General features: G+C 34.4%; 1 protein-coding gene across 1 annotated transcript in view; it reads left to right on the forward strand.

The window, feature by feature from the left end:
• The window catches only part of LOC150092596 (phospholipid-transporting ATPase ABCA1-like), a 982,930-nt gene that overhangs the window by 869,160 nt on the left and 90,363 nt on the right, over positions 1-23,407 (forward strand). The window contains exons 43-44 of the mRNA XM_090414749.1: positions 11,644-11,785; positions 20,239-20,373. Coding sequence (XP_090270875.1) covers positions 11,644-11,785; positions 20,239-20,373 — 277 coding nt within the window. The remainder of the gene's footprint in view (positions 1-11,643; positions 11,786-20,238; positions 20,374-23,407) is intronic.

Raw genomic sequence — 23,407 nt, forward strand, 5'->3', positions numbered from 1 at the left:
AACTCTAACTGAATTCAGGTCATCCAATATCATTTGCAGCAACCCTCCTCCTTTTCTATCTTGTCTATCCTTCCTAAAAATACTGTACCCTTTACACTCGATGCCAGTTAGTATGTCTGAGAGCCTCGTGAATAGGAGGAAGGGGGGGTGGATACGATTGAGACATATAAACTGGTCAGGGGTTGTTATCAGGTAGGCATGGAAGAGATTTTTCATAGAATTGGAGAGGGGAATAGAACAAGAGGCCATTGCTGGAAACTGTATAAGGAGGGTGTGAGCAAAGGAGTGAGAAGCAGGTTCTTTGCATGGAGGGTGGTTGGTGAGTGGAATGCATTGCCTGAGCATGTTGTGGATGTGGACACATTGAATCAGTTTAGGACTCAGTTCGATGAGCATTGTATGCAATAGTGAGTACCTCCCACAATGAGTCTCTGACTCCATGGAGATCACATGTTGATGATAATAATAATAATAATAATAACTTAGCTTTCATAACCTTAGTAGCACTAAAGGTGATTACTTTATCCTCACCCCATTGAAGAATGGCATAGGAATCAGCATTGGTTGTGGAAGATCTTGATGCTTGGAATGTTGGAGCAGTACAAGAAAAATGGAGTGTACTATCATCAGCAAAGCTATGGAGGATTTGAAGTCAATAACTTGACAAATAGAAATGTACATGATAATTAATAAATACTATAAAAACGGATTTAACTTATGTCCTCGTGTAAAATTTTTGTCATAGTATCAAGGCATCTTCAGTATGACTTTCAAATTAAACAAGAACAGAAACCAGTATATCATTAACAAATGCATGAAAACTGCACATACATGATGGTGAGCATTATGGTCTAATTATATTAAGATTCTAGTAAAAATAAGTTTAACAAGATTTTTTTTTAGTTAATTCTGAAATTTGTGAAGAAGAACTATTTTCCATAAGAGGATAATTTTAAGTTTTAGATCTGGTTGATGTAGCAAGGTCTCACGACTCTCTTTGTATAAACATTTCAAGAAATCATTACTTTTATGGTGAATCTTAATTTTCTTCCAAAGAAATCAGTGTCTTGTGATGATAGCATGCTCTGCAAATCCCAATTGCTCTGGCTCATGGAACTCATAACGTAGTCCAAATGTTCAACATGACGCATGGTTGTAGATCTACCTGTTTGACCAAAATACAATAATCCACACGTGCAAGGAATTTGATACACTTCAGGGCTAGCTAAGAGTAGAAGTTTATAAATATGATACATTATATTGGATTTATTGGACTATGATTTTGATAAACATATATACATAATCGTCGACAAGTTTCACCAGCTAGGCTTTTTCAAGACGGGAAAGGTTATACTGCCATTAAATGCTAAAACAAAAGAATGCAGTAACGACTTAAAAATCAGTTAAACAAATTAAAAGAAACACACGTATTAACCACAGTGAAAATTATTTAATTGTAAATATTTCATCCTAAGTATCTTAGGACATCATCAGTACAGTAGTTTAAAACAATAATAGGAATAACATACAGTTAGGGTGCATGATTACAATAAAATCTCATTAAACTTGCGTAACGTGCTACAGAAGTAAAAAAAAAAAAAAAAAAAAAAAATTATTTAACACAATTTTGTATGACAATTTCCCATACTTTAAGGAATAGTAAGAACGTTGTTGCAGTTTAAGTTTGGTCTGTGTAGTGGGGCTTCAGAACTTTCTTTGTATAAACGTTCATGTTTATATAAAGATCTATGTAAAAGTTTAGACTTTTTCCAATGGATCCTATGATTTGGATTTTCAATTCCGTGTTGAGAGAGGCCAGATTTCTGCGGTTTAAAAAGACGAATGTGGTCTTGATGTTCCGAGATGCATTTCTGAACAGACCTACCTGTCTGTCCAAAGTAAGACAATTTGCATGAGCATGGAATCTCATAAATGCCAGGCAACATCAAAGGTGAGAGTTTGTCCTTGGGAGAAGGTAACAAATTGAAGAGCACGCATGACATCAAAAGCATAAAGCATGGAGACTTAGTCATTGTTATTAAACTGTGTTTTATAATTTTTTGCATAATTGAGTTTTGCTAAATATAATGAATTTATTAAGTTTTTCCCAATGTCTTTTAATATTATGCCTTGGTTTCTATTGAGGTTGTCTCCTGTTCGTAGTACCACTGCAGCTTCTTTAAAGATTCTACATCTGAAATCTTCTTCAATGTATGGCATGGAGCTGTGGAATGGTTTGAAATTGAGAAATGATGTGCTAATCCTGAGGTGTCTGTTCTGTTATTATTTACATCTCCGACATGTTCTTTCTTTCGGATTTCTAGGCTTCGTGAAGTTTGGCCTATGTAAGTCAGTCCACACGAACATGGTATACTGTAAACTCCTGCGTATTTGTAGAAAGCGATGCTCTCCTTAGGAGATCTTAACATGTGCCGTGTAGTTAAAATAGGTTTAAATGCAACTCTGATGTTAAAAAGCTTCATGATTCTTGCTATTTTGATGGAGACTGAGCCTGCATAAGATATGACGATGGATGATACGTACTGTGTCACTAGAGGTTGTTGCCGGGGGTTGTTTCTATAGAGAATTTTTTGAATTATATTTTGTGGATAACCATTTTTGGATAGAGTTTTTGATATAAGTGAGAGCTCATCAAGTACATCTTTTTCTTCTGTGATGATATTTTTTGCTCTGTTTTTAGCATATGTATGATGCTAAGTTTCTGTGCATAATGATGATTAGATGTAAAATGAAGATAACGTCTGGTATCTATAGGTTTGCGATAGATTGCGAGCTTGATTTGTCCATTATCTTGTTTTTTAACTAGTACATCCAAAAAAGGTAATTGATGGTTGTTTTCTAATTCTAATGTGAATTTAATTTTATGGTGGAAAGAATTTATTTTTTGGAGGAACTCATGTAAGGCATCTTCTATGTCTTTCCTAACGATGAACACATCGTCAGCATATCTCCACCAGACTGATGGTTTCGGAGTTATTTCTGCTAGGATGTCATTTTCTGGTTTTTCCATGAACAGATCCACACACGGTGGTGACAGGGGACTGCCCATGGCTAAGCCTTCCAGTTGTTGATATAATATTAAAAGTCATTTGGAAAAACTTAATAAATTCATTATGTTTAGCAGAACTCAATTACGTGAAAAATTATAAAATGCGGTTTAATAACAACGACTAAGTCTCCACGCTTTATGCTTTTGATGTCATACATGCTATTCAATTTATTTAACTGATTTTGTCATTACTGCATTCTTTTGTTTTAGCATTTAATGTTAGTATAACCTTTCTCGTCTTGAAAAAGCCAGACAGACCCCAGCTGGCAAACCTTGTCGATGATTATGTATATATGTTTATCAAAATCATGGTCCAATAAATCCAATATAATGTATCATATTTAGTGAAAAGGACCAAATATTAACTATCAAAAAGTAGAAGTTTATCTTTAGCTGGGCCTAGAAAAGTAGATATCTTGTTGATAAGACAGAAGGGCACTTGTAGGCCAACAGATCTAAGAAGTTTGGCTATATCTTCTGAGATGCCTTTAACATAGGGAATTGTGACAGGACAGATGACCTCTATATCACTATTACAATGTAAGGTAGATGACAAGGAAACTCTATAATTATTAATTATCTTGTTGACATACAATTCAATAAAGTTATCAGTAAGGAAGTGTACTTGATGCAATTTATTTCTTTGAAGAGCAATAATTCAGTGATAAGTTGTGTCAGTTTTTTGGCAATTATGATGGTGTGAAAGGGGAATGAATGTAAAGTCCAGTATGTGTTTTCTTTCTGAATACTGAGAAATGAAGGCTACCATCTGGCTTAAAAAGTAACAGGAGATCTTAAAAGGCAATCCAATTGTTCTCTTCCAACTCACAGATGAACTGGATATACAATGGTCAAAAGTGTTGATCTTATTTATAAACTCTTGTAGATCTGGACAAATCCCAAACTGTGTAAACATCATCAACATATCAGTACCATAAGGATGGCTTAGGAAGGATGCTATTCAGTATCTGCTGTTCACGTAGTCAGCTAGTATAGGAGAAAGAGGACTACCCATTGATGTGCCCTCAATTTGTTGATAATGCTTATTTTGGCATGCAAAGTAGCCTGATTGAATATAAAATCAAATAGGCTGACAATATCTGCTGGAAAATCTTACTTGAGGAAGCTGTGTCATCTGAAGAAACATTTGTGAATAAGGACACAATATCTAGATGAAAAGGAGATCACCTGAGTAAAGACAAAGCTCTGATATCTTGTCTTTAAAATGAGAACTAGTTTTGATAAATGAAGAGAATCTTCTTGTGAATGCCAAAAGCAATTTGGAAAGGTGTTTTGCAATTTTGTAACATGAAGAGCCAAATGTAGTCCACCACAGGACATAATGGAATATTTGTTTTGTAGATTTTTGGTAGCCCATATAAACAAGGAGGAAACTTGAGTTTCTTCTTGGTTTCCTCATCCAAATTAGAACCATTATCTATAAGAGTGTTTAATTTCCTAATCTGGGTCATAGTAGGATCATTAGCAAGAGGATGATATGTAGAGAGGAGTCATGTAGCATTAAAGTTAATTTTCTATAGTATTCATTTCAATCTTGAACTACTAGTGCTTCCCCTTTGCATGCCTTTGTAATAAGGTTATTATTATTCTGTAGAGAGAGTAAGGCTTTCATTTTTGAATAAGACAAATTTGGAGGAGGAGGTTTGGCTTTGAAAAATATTTGTGCTGTTTGGAACTGAAGCCAATTAGTGACATCTAAAGAAATATCACATAACATTTTGTCAACTGCCAGAAAAAAAAAGTCCATTACTGGAATGACTTTTGGTGTTGACACAATATCTGGACTTTTAGAAAGTGGCTTTCATCCTTGAGTAGTAAGAGGCCACCCTGAGATATTAATGACCATCTTTTGAGGATCTCCACTGGATGACAAAGAAGGCTGATAATGACTAATAAGATAAAATTATTTTATGAGCTTTTCCCACATACATAGTATCAAATACTTATCTGCAGAAACAGTTGAAATATGCCTGCACTATTTCTAATAAATATGGAGACAGAGTTGCAACTAGTCCATCATGAATGCATTTAATTTCATTATTTAATATGGCTAAGCATTTTTTAGCTTTGGACAACTGTAGGATAAGTAGTGTTTACTGGTCTGTTTTTTGTTTGTTATTCATTCCTCTTTCACACCATCATAATTGTCAAAAAACTGACATAACATATCACTGAATTGCTGCTCTCCGAAGAAATAAATTGCATCAAGTACACTTCCTTAATGATAACTTTACTGTTTGTTTGCTCATTTCTTTGACACATTGGCAATGTGTCAAAGAAATGAAAAAAATGATATTGAGGCCAAGATATGAATTTTACTACCTAATAGAATCTGCTGAAATGATTTTCTACCATTTAGAGGAGACAAGACAACGGGGGGGGGGGGGGGGGGGAAGGACGTAAATCGAATGGATGAAATGAAGAAGGACAAGAGGTTGATTTGAAGCAGGACAGTGAATTGATATTGACTAGAAGTTGTTTATAAGCTTAAGGTGAAATTGGAGGAACAGCAGTAGTCATACCAGAGCATCTGTGAAGTGACTGGAGCATCTGGGAAATGGTCATCAATTACAGATTGCTCTTTTCTTAGGAACACTTAGTTGCCCTAGGGAGGTTTTTTTCATCTGTCCCAAATGTGAAAACAATATTCTGAGGTTGGACAGATTTGAGATTTATACACTGCCAGAAATTGTGCAGATAAGTAGTGTCATGAGCAGAAAATACACCAATTTTTTGGGGGAGAAAGCATGAACTGTGGATGTAATGTACTTATGCCAGGAAAGGCTGGAGGTGTAAATCAGTCAAATATGAGCAATCTGATCTTGATCTCATTTCTTACCTACCTCATTTAATGTCCTACTCTGTGGAATGCATTTACATTGCCTCTGTAAGATAGTCTTTAGTAGGGGCCCAAATAGCATTGATTTCCTTCCTTTCAGTTCCTCATCTCATGATATAACTGCAAACAGTCTCCTAAGCATATCATAATCATTAGCCTTATAGTTCCATATGTACTCCTTTCTCACAGAAGTCCTCATATGGTTAGCCATCACCCAGGTGATTGCTTCATGGTCACTCTCATCAAGCAGAAGGAGAATCAAAACCCCCATTTATAATAACATCCTCTGATGAGATGATCAGATCTATAACCCTTAATGCTTGCTTCCTTCTTAATACTGCCGAAGGTTATTTGTTCATCAAAACTCAAGAAAGTCATTCTCTTTTTCCCTGAATGCAATTTCTTCGTTCCAGTCAATATTATCATATCTAAAATCATCTACAATGATTACCTCTTTTTATTTGCTAAATTAATTTGTCTGTGCATTTCCTTTTAATTTCCTTCCACACCAGTTCTGTAGCAATATCCAAATAAAGATTTCATCCTCTCTGCTACTTCACACCATACTCTGAAAACCACTGTCACTCATTCCCCCCTAAGTGCCACCTTAGATGGGCATAACTCCTCTGCTATCACCTACAGCACTCTCCCCCCTTTCTTTCCACTCTACCTATCTTTGTGAAAAACATCATACCCTTCATCTCTATCAGGATGTCATATTCATTCACATCTCACTTATTTTGACAATTTTGGGATAAATGAACTCAATCAATGCAGCAGTTTTTCCACTTATTTTGGATATTTCTAGCATTCATAAACAAACATAATAGTTCGTTTCTGGTCTCTTAACAACCGACTGACTCCTCAGATGTAAATCCATATCTTCCCCTGGACATCCTTCTCTATCACTACTCATCTAATAACTCTTCCTAGACCAAAATGCTCTTCCCCATGCCCCAGGCCATCCCATTCCTTTTGTCTGCTTAGACATTCACTTCTGCATCTAGCATTCACACCTTATATAGTGTTCCTCTGTCTACTCTGATTCTTCCCCCCATTTCCCTATCTTTCATTCTTGTTTATTGTGATCTTTTTTTGTGTGTAATAAGACTAAATAAATAAAACAAAAGGAAAAGAGTGTGCTTTCATCAGCAGACCTAGAATAGGATTTCAGGATAGTGAGAGAAGATAATGCATGAAGAGGAGAAAGAATGTGGGCCAAAGAACAGATCCTTACATTTCACATTAGATTTTCCCTAATGTAATAATTTCCCAGTAATTACCATTACTGGGAAATTATTATTATAATCATTCAAGACCTCCATGGAGTCACAAGACTCATCATAGGAAGTCCATTTTATACAATACAGTATCATACTGCTCCTTAAACCTGTTCATTATCTACACATTCATCACCCTATCAGGCAAAGAATTCCATAGTCCAACCACCCAGTTACAAAAAAAAAAAAAAAAAAAAAAAAAGTTCCAGTCATGGCTCTTGTCCCTTCTTTGTTGCTCTTCTGTATAAAAAAAATCTCTCCAATGTCAATACTCTCTCAAAAGTTAATTTATTCTCTTCAAATCCTAGTGACCAGATCTGAGTTCAAATAGTCAAAGTAGCACTTCTTAGTATTACACCATTCATCTAGGTTAACTTTGCCACCTTCACAATATATTATTATTATTATTCCTGATACCTCCAAGGAGTCCGAAGACTCATCGCGGGAGGACATCTTCAACTGTCTCTACACCTTACCTCTACTACGAATCAACACCATCTACCGCCCACCTCCAACACCACCACAACTAGTAATTTTTGTCTGTAAATTGCGTGTGTTCTGAAGGGCCGATTTGTATGTATGCGGGATGAAAAACCCGAGTTTCCGGGAGAAAAAACCCTGCTACCTCCGTATGAGATCGGCTAACTCACCATCGATTGAAATTGACCAGATAAAGATTCCTCCCGTCGCGACGAGAATCGAACTTAGGCCTATTCCAATCGAAGGGCGCAATGTACCGTCGTTCTTCCAATTGCGCTACGGAGGCGCTTATATGCCCTAAACTTCAAATTTTTATCTGCTCTCATCCCAAGAACCCTTGTCTCTTTCACTTCCTCTAGAATAAATCCACATAGAATATGAAACCTCCCATTGGTAGATCCCAAATTTCAAAACCTTACATTTAGTTACATTAAACTGATATTCTCATTTATTTGCCCATCTCTCCAGCTTCTTTAAATCATCTTGAAGGGCTATCATATCAGCACTATTACTAATAACCCTTCCAAGCTTCACATCATCTGCAAACAACTGAATATCCCCTTGCATCCTAGCAGCAATATCACTGACATAAACAAGGATCCCAGTCTCTATAGAACCATACTTGTGCCCTCCCTCTTCCTTGATACTGCTTTCCCATACACAGCTCTCTGAAATCTATCAAACAGCCAATTGCAGCTTAAATATCAACTTATAATGTGACATCCTATCAAATGCCTTTGCAAAATATGAAAAAATAATAATTACTAAAAAAAATCACTAAATAAAAAAAAAGGTTGTATGCCTTTCCCTTGTCAACTGCTCTTGTCACTTTATCATAAAAACAAATTACTTAAACAAGAACACCCCTTAACCAATACATGCTGACCTTCATAGATAATATTCTCAACTGCCCATTTGAGACTAACCTTTCCAAAATATTAAAATCTAAAGAAGAAATACAAACTGGTCTATAGTGTGACACTTCCGTTCTATTATCACCCTTGTACAATGGCACTATTTTGTCCTCCTATTCATTAGGCACCTTCTCTTAAAACACATAGTGAAATCGCATCCAGCATTCCACAGACCTTTGTTAACAACTGCATGGACACAGAACTGAAATAGTGGATCAGTGAAAATTGGTTATGTGAAGCAAATGAAATTTGTGACTTTTCTCTTTCTTGATACTGCTCTCTCACATATGAACTCTCTAATATCTATTAGACAACTAATTTTCAATCTAATTAACTAACCTGATATTTAACCCCATCTATTGCATGTTTGATTGCCAACTTTTAATGAGGCCTTTATCAAATATCTTTGCAAAAAAAAAAAAAAAAGATGGTATATGCCTTTCCTTCAATAGCTGTTCTTGTCACTTGATTATTAAAAAAAAAAGCAAATTACTAAAACACGAGCACTTCTTAACAAATCCATGCTCACCTTCACAGATAATATTACCCTCATCTGTCCATTTTTATATACAATCTTCACTAATCTCCTATAGACACCTCTATTCTGCCATCACCTTGTGCAATAGCACTAACTTGCCCTTCTATTCACTGGACACCTTCCCAGTAGCTAGACATTCATTGAACAGCCAGGTTAATCAAGCAGTCAGTTCCTTTAACACCTTTTCTTGAACACACTCATCTCGCATATGACAAAACTTTGTTAACAACAGCATGGATGCAGAACTGAAATAGTAGGTCAGTGAAAATTAGTTCTGTGAAGTAAGTCAGTCTACATGCTCTCCATTCTTGTGGACATGTTTGGAAATTGGAGGATGCCCCATGAATGATTTTTTTAACTGAGTGTGCTATTACAATACACTGTCACCCCAAACTTTATTAATGATGTTTGATTTCTTCTTGTGGTATGAATTATGTTCACTGGTGTGTTGACCAGAGGATCTAATCCATACTGAATAGCAGTAAAAATTGATAATTCATAGAATTCTGACTAATTCTTATATGTCTGTTCTAAATAATTTTGCATGACTTATAGCAATTTTATGGTCCTTTTATAGAATTAAGCCACAGCCACTTATTGCTTTCAAGGAAAAGAAAAAAATGTTTCTTTTGAAAACTTTCTATTCCACCTTACCCCAGTCCTGAAGATACGTTCAGGTGCAAACTTTGTTTGCTCACACTTGGATAAAGGATTAAACTAAATTTATTATTTCTATTCAGTTAGTAAAAAAGTTTCCCTGATTTGTTGAAACAATTATTATGATTAAGTAAGTTATTAATTTTTGTCAATAAAGATATTTGGTTTATATTTGCGTCCGCTTTTGGTAGGATATTGTAGAGATGGTACAATACATAAAGCCCAGCGTGGGAAGAACTCTTGGCTCTCCATGAACAAACTCTCCAGCTGATTTTACACCTGCAAAGAGTATAAAATCATGATGCACTACCCATGAAAGATTGTAAACTGATAGCATGTTAGCATTATAGGTGGGCTAAATATTAAAAAATGTCTGTATAATATTCTTGAATTACTATTTTTGAAAAAAAAAATATTAAGATCTCCTTAACTTTCTCTCTCTCTCTCTCTGATTTTAAGAATATTTGTGCAAAACTAAATGAAGGGATGAAAGGTATGTCCTTCCCAATATCAGCAGATCATCCCCCAATATCATTAATGTACAAACTGAACATCTGCATTTCAAATGCAGAACCCTGCAGTACACCACTAGTAATCTGTATTCATCTTCTTCATTCTGTTATTGTTGTTATCCAGTCATTTTCAACTCTTGGTGATCCAGTAAACAAAGGCTCTCCATCCCACTCAGCCTCTTGTCCTTTCTTTCAGTAATTGTAAGTTCAAGTTGGTAAGTTCTTTTATGTTGTCCATCCAACTCTTTTGTGGTCTTCCTATTCTTCTCATTCCCTCAATCTTCCCAACATAACAGCCTTTTCCAATGATCTTCATTCTACTCCACTATGTACTACTCTTTTGACAGCTATCTGTTGGTCATCTTCTCATCCACATGATGAGAGGATGGCCAAGCTTCATATCTATTTGTATTTCTCCAGTTTATTTCATAGAGTCTGGTCTGGTCTCATGTCCTGTGAAATGCCTTTTCAAAATCCAACAGTGCCGTAATTTAGCCATTTCCTTTGTCCATCTGTCACATTTTTATAGAATGTGAGTAATTCATTAAGACTTCCCTTACAAAGCTGTGCTGCTCCCTCTCTAAAAAATACATATATCAATATATTATTGATCCCATACATGAGAAGTGAAGAGACCTAAAAGCACATCAAGCACATCAGTGATGTGTGTGAGATAGATGCAGGTGAGGACTGAGATAGATTTTTTTTTTTTTTTTTTTTTTTTTTGAAGAGCTAAAAATTTCTATCAAGTCAGATAACTGTAGATATCAACCAGTTCCATAATTCTGGCTTTAACTATTTTTTATATAGGAAGAACTCCTAAGATACAGATAGGTCTTTATTTGCAAACCCCTGTCTTGGAGCCTCCTTTAAAAAAGTACTAGAACAGTTTAGTTCTCTTTCAACTCCTCTGGGATCCTAACAATGCTGACTTAAATTAAGCAGCTTGGTCAGGGCACTGCCAGTTCTCTTGACTTTCTCATAATACACAGACATTTCTCACTTTTCATAAAATGCAAGCAGATTTTTAAAGCAAGACAAGACCACACCTCCTGTACTCCTACTGACTTATAGGATATAATGTGCCTTTCAATCCCATCCAATCCCATATTAGTCTTACCAAACCGCTCCAGTACATGAACCACACTGTAGATATAATATACAGACTGGGCTTTAATTGGAAACTTCTATCTTAGCATCACTCTCGTGCAGTAGTTCTGTTTTGCCCACCTTCCATGTGGCGACATAATTAAATGAGACTTATGTAAAAAAAAAAAAAAGCAAACTGTATTCATTAATAATATCTGCAAAGTTTTGTTTTATATTTCACAGTATCAAAACCAGCTTGGACCATGCAAGACAGAATATTGGTTACTGTCCACAGTTTGATGCCTTAGATCCCCTGTTAACAGGATATGAACATCTGGAATTTTATGCACGTTTAAGAGGCATTCCTGAGAAGTATGTTAAAAAGGTAGTATGATTTCCTCTTCTTTCTAGATGTAAAATTGCCAAAAGATATTATAATAAATGTTTGAGGCATGATCAAAAATTTTCTGTGCTGACTGCTATAAGACACATATGTAGGCGATACTAAAATCTTTGGATAGGTATTTTGCCATCTGTTTCAATTTTTTTAATTTTATTTCATTTATTATTATTATTTTTTGTACACATTTGCAGCTCATGATTTCCAGTCCAATCAAAAATATCAGTCTTCGTTATGCAAAGCATGTGCATTGAGTTTTGTTTGAGTATAGTACTAAAAACTGTCCCAGAAACCTTACATGTACAGATGTAAAAAAATGACATTCACTTTATTGACAAAACTAGAGCCATTATCTCAAGACCTGAAGAAGGCATGTGTTATTCCATTGTGAAGTACTTACCAGTTTTTTTTTTGTTTTTTTTTTTCATTCATCGAATTATACATTACTCTATTGCTATTCATTCCAAACACTCAGACAGTAAGCAATAATTTCTATTCAGATGTTTTGTTATGCTATAGAAGAATGTTTGGTGAAAATGACTCAAGAACTGCCAAAAATGTAGTTTGCCCTTTAAGAAACTTTTATGGGGGTTTTTTCCCCTCTCTCTCTCTCTCTCTCTCTCTCTCCAGAACTTTAGTAGTTACTTAAAGCCTTAGAGATTTAATGAGATTGTAGTAATTAAAAAAAATAATAAAAAACTTCACGCTTACCAAGGTGCTTTGAGTGAAATAGTACAAGTTCTGAGTTATGTGTCTAGTCACAAGGATGCTACTTCAAGGAGCACAGCATAGAAAGCTAATTTTTTAAGTACACTAATATAGATACAGTATCTTAAAATCAGAATGTTGAAGGCTTTGAAACTCCTAGTTCTGGGGCTTTCCCAGTTTTGAAATAGTACAGAAATTCATGTAACAAATTAGTTTTTTTAATTATTATGGCAGGTGAAAACTAGTTTAACTAGTCTTAACACACGCACACACACACACACACACACACACACACACACACACACACACACACACACACACACACACACACACACACACACAATTATTATTATTATTATTACTGCAATTTTGCTGCAAATATTACAAATTTTGTTTAGTTCTTAGTTGTATTTTTAAGCTAGTTGTCCTTTCAATTTTGTTTTTATTGGATTATACTCTTGCTGTTTCATGTTTCTGTGTACATTATTATTATTGTATGCAGCGCCGCCGCCTAGTATTTTTCTTGTGTGTGGGATTAATGTTCAGTGCCCTTCCAAAAAAAATTTTTTTGAATAAAGTATGAATAAAACGAACAGGAAATGAAAAACAAACGAAAACCGCTTTACAGTATAATGTTACCTACAGATTAGTCCTGCTTATACAATTTTTTTTTACATGGAACTCAACAATTAATCTTAAGTTGATTTATGATACATCAAAAAATAATGAACTATTTTAGGTATATTTTCGTAAATTTTAATCAAAAATTACAGTGATATAATCGGGTCCAGGACAGAATTTTAAAATTTATTTGTTCGTTTCGGGGAAGATCTGAAGAGGCCTGAACGGAAGACAATGTACATTCATAATTAAATGTACCATTCGTTGTTCGTTTAAACTCTTATTTCATATTCTTTGACATCTTTTAGGCACCTTTTTCTTCTGTGGCACCTGTGTATATTGCACACTTCGCACATGCCACCAGCCAGACCTGATTGTATGGGCACCTCCATGGAGTTTGAAGACTCACTGCATAAGACCCAAACTATCCATACAATCTGACATACCTCTCCTTGAGACCATTAACAGACAAAGCTCTCACAGCTGACTCTGTCAATCCATTCCACTCATTCACAACACTGCAAGCAAAAAAATTAGTTCTTCACTTTTCCCATTTCCAATATTATACTATTCTTTCTTCTTCAAGAAAGATAATCATGGAACTGAGCAGCAGGTTCTTTGCATGAAGAGTGGATGGTAAGTGAATGCATTGCTTGAGAGTGGTGAGTGCATAAATATTAAATCAGTATGAAGCATGATTCGATGAACTTTGTGTACAACACTGGAGACTTCCCACAATGAGAGTTTTGACTTCATGGAAGTTTAATGCTAATAATAATCATAAATTTTTAACCTTACAGGTTGGTTATATAAGCACAGATCCATTTCCATTAAGTTTTGCTCTTTTATACTGAAGTTTACCTGTTTGGATATGGGCAGCAATGCCATAGGAAATTAATAATATCTGTTATTATATTAAAATAAGCAATACAGTCAACTCTTAGTGTAATAAACCTTTTTATAATAAACTACTTACAAGCACTGAATGTACCTGTCAGTGGCTTATTACAGAAAGTTCTTTATGTGGCTCTCACCCATGAAAGGGTTTTTTATAAAACCTGTACTATATTTGTACCGTGGGTGCGCTACAATATATATTTTTTTAATTTATTTTTTACTTAGTCTGGAAAACCCTGCTCTAGAGACCAAGCATGGAATTATTTCAAGCCTCCAATACCTACAGCAGGATTTGAACCCACTGCTTGTAGCTGGAGAGCAGGTATGCTAGCCACTTGGTCAACCAGGCTGGTGACATTGTTACTGAATAACAAATACCAAAAGAACTTCTGACTCTCTGAAAATCCATTGCTTTATTGATATCCAGGGTGCTCAGTATTTGAAACACAGTCTCCTCTTGCACTTCTGAACTCAAACCTGCCACATCCCTCCAGTATTAAAATCCACATCTCTAGTGGATTTTAGTATCTCTGTAAAGTATATTCTATATATTCTACAATCCTGCCATATCCTCTGGATTAGTCACTCTCATCTTTGTCTAACAAGATCATTCTTCCACAATCATTCATCTTCCTATTGGCCGTATAGCAAAAGAATTCCATAGGATTTTCTTTGGATCTCAGAGCCAATTTCATCGCATATTCTAGTTTTGTCTTCCTCACCACACTGGTCACTCCCCTAGTCATTTTCTTATATTCTTGCATCGGCTCTCCAACCCTCTCCTTATATCTCTTCTATAACCTCTTTTTCACCTGCAATTCCCATTTAAAATTATTTTTATTATTATTATTACGGGTATCTCCATGGTGTCAGCAGACTCATCGTGGGAGACCCAAACTAGCAAAACAATATCTATCATATCTCTTCTCGAATTCATTTACAGACAAAGAACTGACAACTGAGTCAGGCAAAATGAATTCCACTCATTCACCACTCTCCAGGTGAAAAACCTCATTCTCACACCCTTGTTAACCACACTTTTCTTTAATTTCCAGATTTGACCTCTTGTTCTTCCATCACTATCACACAGCTGAAACATTTCCCTTGCATCAATCTTATAAAAACCTTTTAGTAATTTAAATGTTTCTATCATATCTCCTCTTCTCTGCCTATCAACCAACCTCTGCAATCCACAAGCTCTCAATCTATCAATGTAAGGAACATTTTTTACATTACTCACCAACCTAGTTACTCTCCTTTGAACCCTCTCCACAACCTCCTCATCTCCAAGGAATCCAGGCGACCAGACCTGAGCACAGTAATCCAAATGTGGAAGTATCAACGCTTTATAAAGGGGAATAATAACCTCTTTATCTCTGGATGTTAGTGTGTTCCTCAATAACCATGTAATCCTATGTGTAATCTTGGACACCTTAGCAATGTGTCCCCTGAACTTCATCTCCCTATCCAAAAGTCCTTAAGTCCTTAGCCTCATCAATCTCTTGGAGTACTGTTCCATCAATGTAGTACACAGCCAGTAATCTTTTAATCCCAAAATGCATAACCTTACACTTTTCCATGTTGAACTGACATCCATTACCCTTTGCCCATTTTGCCAGCTTATTTAAATCATCCTACAAACTCTCAACATGAGCTTGATTTTTTATTGCACTACCCAACTTGCATCATCAGCAAACAACTGAATATCTCCGTTTAAGCCATTTACTATATCATTTATGTACAAATTAAATAACAATGGCCCAAGCACAGAGCCCTGAGGCACACCACTGGTCACCTGCCTCGTCCTGGACTCTGCTCCTCCATACACCACCTTCTGGTATCTCTCCCTGAGCCATTCTCCTATCCATATCACCAGTTTAGTATCCATTCCCATCTGCTCCAATTTGCATAACAGTGTTCCATGGGGTATCCTGTCAAAAGCCTTAGCAAAATCCAGAAGTACCACTGTGTAGCCATTTCCTTTGTTCAACTCGGATGTCATTCTATTATAAAAAGTTAATAGATTGCTAAGGCAGGATCTACCGTTAACAAAACCATGTTGACCCCTATAGAGTATCATATCCTGATCCACCCATTCTTGAATTTTGTCTTTAACCAACTTTTCCAATACTTTTACCACCACTCCCGAGATGGTGATTGGTCTATAATTAACTACCGCAGTTTTAGAGCCAACTTTATGCAAAGGAACTACTTTGCCTTCCTTCCACTCCCTAGGGACCATACCAGAATTCAAACTTAAGTTAAATAACCAAGTAAGAGGCGTTGACAATTCCTTTGAACGTTCATGCAACACCCGAGCTGATATTCCATCTAAACCTAATAAAATTAGGTTTAGATGGAATATCAGCTCGGGTGTCCCATCTAATTTTATTAGATGGAATATTTATTCCATCTAATAAAATTTAAATGTAGTGTTTGCATTTAAATTTTGCAATATATTAAATACCTCTGATTTCTTAACTTCAATTCTCACATTGGTTATTTCTACAGGTACAGAGATATCCTCAATTGGGTGATAGACTTTTGAAAAGTGATCACTCAGTAACTCAACTATTACATCTGAATTTGTTGCCTCAATACCATCAGCACCCACTAACGTTATTCTTCCGAAGTCATTCTTCCTTTTACTTGCCACGTAGCAGAAGAACTCTTTGGGATTACTCTTGATCTCATTCGTCATCCAGTTTATGTCAAATTGTGTTCTCTTTTTCACTTAAGATATACAACTTGCCATTGCTGCTAATAAATATTTCTTTGCCAGTTTCATGCACTTCTGATATCTCTCACCTATTCTGATTCCTCCATGGAATTGGAATAGGTAAGATATCAGATATTTCAATCAATGGAACTGCCCTAAGTTGATTTCTAAGATTATATATATATATATATATATATATATATATATATATATTAGGATAACCAAGCAATTTTATATGCTTGGTTATTTTAGCACCTAATCCCAAGTATGCAAACAATTAAGTTTGCGCCTGAAACAAAGTTCAAGTCTAAAGATGGTACAACACCAGGGCAACTCATTGTAAAGGTGGGTAAAGCTTTGATCACTATTCTTAGTATTTTCCCATAATGTAAAGCACATCTCACTAGAAGATGTATACTGCAATGCATTATGGGTGGGGTCACTACCCAGACCGGTTTCAACCTTTTTTGAGGTCTCCTCAGTGAGTAGCTAGACCCTAAATACCAAGGTTTTAGTAATACAAAGCCTTATCAACTTTACCTATATAAGTTGCAACAAGGTGTATTAAGTTTTAATAAAAATCTCTGGAGGAGATATTGATGGGAATAAATTTTTAACTTGGGTATATTGTATATTAGGATAACCAAGCAATTTTATATGCTTGGTTATTTTAGCACCTAATCCCAAGTATGCAAACAATTAAGTTTGCGCCTGAAACAAAGTTCAAGTCTAAAGATGGTACAACACCAGGGCAACTCATTGTAAAGGTGGGTAAAGCTTTGATCACTATTCTTAGTATTTTCCCATAATGTAAAGCACATCTCACTAGAAGATGTATACTGCAATGCATTATGGGTGGGGTCACTACCCAGACCGGTTTCAACCTTTTTTGAGGTCTCCTCAGTGAGTAGCTAGACCCTAAATACCAAGGTTTTAGTAAGGTGTTGTACCATCTTTAGACTTGAACTTTGTTTCAGGCGCAAACTTAATTGTTTGCATACTTGGGATTAGGTGCTAAAATAACCAAGCATATAAAATTGCTTGGTTATCCTAATATACAATATACCCAAGTTAAAAATTTATTCCCATCAATATCTCCTCCAGAGATTTTTATTAAAACTTAATACACCTTGTTGCAACTTATATAGGTAAAGTTGATAAGGCTTTGTATTACTAAAACCTTGGTATTTAGGGTCTAGCTACTCACTGAGGAGACCTCAAAAAAGGTTGAAACCGGTCTGGGTAGTGACCCCACCCATAATGCATTGCAGTATACATCTTCTAGTGAGATGTGCTTTACATTATGGGAAAATACTAAGAATAGTGATCAAAGCTTTACCCACCTTTACAATGAGTTGCCCTGGTGTTGTACCATCTTTAGACTTGAACTTTGTTTCAGGCGCAAACTTAATTGTTTGCATACTTGGGATTAGGTGCTAAAATAACCAAGCATATAAAATTGCTTGGTTATCCTAATATACAATATACCCAAGTTAAAAATTTATTCCCATCAATATCTCCTCCAGAGATTTTTATTAAAACTTAATACACCTTGTTGCAACTTATATAGGTAAAGTTGATAAGGCTTTGTATTACTAAAACCTTGGTATTTAGGGTCTAGCTACTCACTGAGGAGACCTCAAAAAAGGTTGAAACCGGTCTGGGTAGTGACCCCACCCATAATGCATTGCAGTATATACATCTTCTAGTGAGATGTGCTTTACATTATGGGAAAATACTAAGAATAGTGATCAAAGCTTTACCCACCTTTACAATGAGTTGCCCTGGTGTTGTACCATCTTTAGACTTGAACTTTGTTTCAGGCGCAAACTTAATTGTTTGCATACTTGGGATTAGGTGCTAAAATAACCAAGCATATAAAATTGCTTGGTTATCCTAATATACAATATACCCAAGTTAAAAATTTATTCCCATATATATATATATATATATATATATATATATATATATATATATATATATATATATATATATATATTATATTAGATAACCAAGTTTTTTATAAACTTGGTTATTTTAACTCCTAATCCCAAGTATGCAAACAATTAAGTTTGCGCCTGAAACAAAGTTCAAGTCTAAAGATGATACAACACCAGGGCAACTCATTGTAAAGGTGGTAAAGCTCTGATCACTATTCTTAGTATTTTCCCATAATGTAAAGCACATCTCACTAGAAGATGTATACTACAATGCATTACGGATGGGGTTAGTACCCAGACCGGTTTCGACCTTTTTTGAGGTCTCCTCAGTGAGTAGCTAGACCCTAAATACCAAGGTTATAGTAATACGTAGTCTTATCAACTTTACCTATAGAAGTTGAAACAAGGTGTTTTTATTTTTAATAAAAATCTCTGGAGGAGATATAGATGTAATAAATTTTTTAACTTGGGGATATTTTATATTAGGATAACCAAGTTATTTTATAAACTTGGTTATTTTAACTCCTAATCCCAAGTATGGGGTTAGGAGTTAAAAAATAAAATTATTTTTATAAACTTAGTTATAAAATAACTAAGTTTATAAAATAACTTGGTTATCCTAATATACAATATCCTCAAGTTAAAAAAATTATTACATCTATATCTCCTCCAGAGATTTTTATTAAAAATAAAAACACCTTGTTGCAACTTCTATAGGTAAAGTTGATAAGGCTCCGTATTACTATAACCTTGGTATATTTATGGTCTAGCTACTCACTGAGGAGACCACCTTTACAATGAGTTGCCCTGGTGTTGTATCATCTTTAGACTTGAACTTTGTTTCAGGTGCAAACTTAATTGTTTGCATACTTGGGATTAGGAGTCAAAATAACCAAGTTTATAAAATAACTTGGTTATCCTAATATACAATATCCCCAAGTTAAAAAATTTATTACATATATTATATTATATGAATACTACCAGCTTGATGTCTAGTTCACTTAAGGAATTTCCATGTGCCTTCTGTCAGATGCCTTTACAAAACTGAGCAGTATTATGGTGAAACCCTTTTCATTATCCATCTGAATTTTCACTTTATTATAGAAAGGGAGTAAATTTTGGACTCCCCCCCCTCACAAAATCAAAAGTGCAGCTTCAGAATGTTATGCAATACTTTTGATCTGACCTATGGATTAGACTGGGCTTTAGCTCAATGATCCAATTTGATGTATAGGTCTCTTGCATATATATAGTCATATCCTCAATCCTCTCTCTCTCTTTAAAAAACAAATATACTAATATGATAATGTGTCACCGTGATTTTGCCAAATTTCATTATTGTATTGAAATTGTGTTGCAGCATATTGTAAATAATGTTGGAAAATGTTGATTAAAAGAAAGTTAGACCCTCTCTTAGGAAAATAAGACTCTCACCTTAAGAAACTGCATGCATAACTGAAAAGAATGTAGATTAGCCAATGTATAAATGAAAAAAAGCACAGTTCTTAAAAAATTAACATTGATAAATGATAAAAATTCATATTTAATTTCAGGTGGCACAATGGGGAATTAGAAAATTGGGATTAGTAACCCATGGACATAGCTGTTCTAACACATATTCTGGGGGAAATAAACGAAAACTTTCCACTGCTATTGCTCTTGTTGGAAATCCTTCTATAGTTTTTCTGGTATGTTGCATATTTACATATGTTAAGATTTGATTTCATATGAAATTTACTAAAGATATTTCAATATTCACTTTGAACATTTCAAGCATTTTCAATATTATTGAGAATACCACTATTGAAGATAAAAACAGTTTTTAGAAATTTAATATTTAATCAAAAAGTTAATAAAGAATCATGAACAATTCTTTATTAATTTCTTTTATTGTATCATAAATGGTGATGTTAAATTGTGAATGAAGCTATGTTATGTAATTTATTATTTTTCATTCACATTTAACATGGCTTATTAAATATTAATCATGGTTTATATAAAATTGTTTATTATTCCTTAATTAAGAATTACTAATTAAATATTTATTCAAAACTTGACCTATTATTGGTTTATAAAATAATAATATGTTTAGAATTTTGTATAACTAAATATATGTGGTGTAACGTAAAGTGTTAATTTATATTTAACTGTATACGTAATCAAAAAGTTAAAGAAGTAGCTTAAATATTCTGTTGTTTTATTTTGTGAAATATTTAATGTTATGTAATCACTCATGAATAATAATAGACCATACATTACATTAGCGAAATGTTTACGTGCAGTCTGTTGTCATGGAGACGCACGCGTAAACAACCACGAGTGGAGTAGAGCGTGGCGTTCGAACGTAAGGTGGGAAGGAAGGTCATATAGATATATAGAGAGAAAGGAAAAGAAGAGTGAAGGTCATATATAGAGAGATATAGAGAAGAATTATTATTAAGAAGGAGGAGAGAGTTTTGCGGAACCAAGATTATATAATCCTCAGGGCAGAGATTTATGAGTATAGTGTTCGGAAGTGAACCTATAAGTAGTGAAACATAAAGTTTAATGTTATAAGCGAAAACTGCTGTTGTTATGAAGAAAGGTTGATGCCGTAATCAGATAAAAGGAAACTGGACAGTCAATGCGAAAATTCTGATTAGTTCCAGTTAATCTGGATTACGATTAAATTCTATGTTGCCCTAGGAAAAGGTTATATTGATTACTTGGAGAAAAGTGAACAGGACAAGATATTAGTACCTAATTACTGTTGTTTGGAATAGTGAAGTGCGACTTACAGTAAAAACTATGGAGAATATTTGTTATGTGTGTTCCGCTAATGTTAATTAAGTTAATTCATAAGTGCTCTCTCAATAATTTGATGTGTTGAAGAATTTGTCTGGTAAGAGTAGTTGTATAAGTTTCTCTATTCTAGCATTAACTGTAATATATCTCCGATGCTCAAGGTCCGGGAATATATTTGCTTGGAATATAGCTTACGTAGTTTATTGCCTGCTGTGAATATAAACATTGAGCTGATAGATTTGTGAAGACTGAATAAAATGTGAAATTGTTATATTAAGTTGAGATAAGAAGATTTGTGTTTTTGAGACTGTGAACAGTATATGAAAGTTAGAACATTGAATTAGCATCAGTGACCTAAGAAGATGTGTTAAGTTAATTGTATAGTTCCATTTTAAAATAGAGTTCTTGTATTTGTTAACCATATCATATATTAAATGTTTTATTTTGTTGATCTAAATATTGTGTTTGCCTGAATTCCTTATTATTGCACCGTTCATAAATATTCGAATCTTACGGGAACCCCAAGTAAAAATGATAATAGATGATTCGGCCTAATGAGATGACTGCTAACTTAATTTAGAACTGATCCTACTATTTATATAGACTAATCTAAGAATAGGGTGGCGCAGTATAAATATAAATTTCCCTACTTTTGGATCGGTGATCATTTCGTAATTAGTTGTATTATTCATAAAAGTGACTTGAAACTAGATAGATTTAGAACACGACAGAAAGGAGTCGTCACGACAGTGACTTCTTAGTGCAAAGAAGAAGAAAGACTTTGATTAGTGTAAAGAGAAAAGACTTTAATCAGACAATCCTTTTGGATAACTCACATAAGGATGAATGTAAACTCACTGTAAACTACAGAATCCACAAAGTGCCATACATACTTTTGCGAGACTATTGTTTATTTTTTCAGATTCAATCAAAGAAATGTTTCATATTTTAATTTTCCATCTTAAAGGAAAATCTTAAAACAGTGAAGGAATAATATGATAAGTATTTAAGCATTGTGTGACCCAGAGGAGACTCTTCCTATGATGACTCCTTGGGGAAGATCATAATAACAAATCACTTCTTATTATTATAATACTAATGTGCCAAATATAAACTTGAAAGAATTAATTTTTTTTGCTAACGAACTAGCTTCTAATTTTGTTTTAATGCCTTGTTGCCCAATTAAGCTGTCATCTTCTGTGATGAAAATTAAAGGCTTCATGTATTTCTTTTACTTGAGTTCGTATTGCTTTTACAGCTTCAATGCGACCTTCCCATCTCATCGTACATAAAGATTTTAAAGTAAAATTTTGGATGTGGTTTAGAAGAACTTCCCATTGATGACTCGATGAAGAAAAGAAATTATAGATTGACTGAATAATGTCAAAAAATAAAACCGTATCTACATTGCAGCTTGCAGCATCGCTCAATACCAAGTTCAAGGAATTCTTGCAACACAGAACAAAAAATGTGCTAGGATTTTTGTTCCTTAAAAGTTCTTGTACCCCTGCATTCTTACCCTTCATATTTGAAGGGGAAGAATATCCGTTGTCATATCCCTGACTACGGATATTTTAAATATTTAAGTTTTTTTCTTCTAATAATTTTAAAATTACTCCAGCCATACCACTTCCTGTTTTATTATTAATTTTAATAAAATCTAGAAATCTTTCCTCTATTTGTATAATATCTTTGGTTTCTTCATTTTTTTTCTTTTGTAGAAACATATCTTACAATTAAAGACATTTGCTACTGCCACGAAATATCAGTGGTGCAATCAACAATTATTGAAAAATACTTAGTATTCATTATTTTAGATACAATTTTTTTTTAATTTCATTACTCAATATATTAATGATTTCGTTTTTTATACATGTCCCTAAATAATGAACGTGAATTTCATTGTTTTTTTATGCATTCTACATGTTTTTGTAATAC

This window comes from Typopeltis vanoorti, chromosome 25 (genome assembly GCF_054136105.1).
Source record: "Typopeltis vanoorti isolate ZY-2024b chromosome 25, IOZ_Tvanoo_1.0, whole genome shotgun sequence".
Taxonomy (NCBI): domain Eukaryota; kingdom Metazoa; phylum Arthropoda; class Arachnida; order Uropygi; family Thelyphonidae; genus Typopeltis; species Typopeltis vanoorti.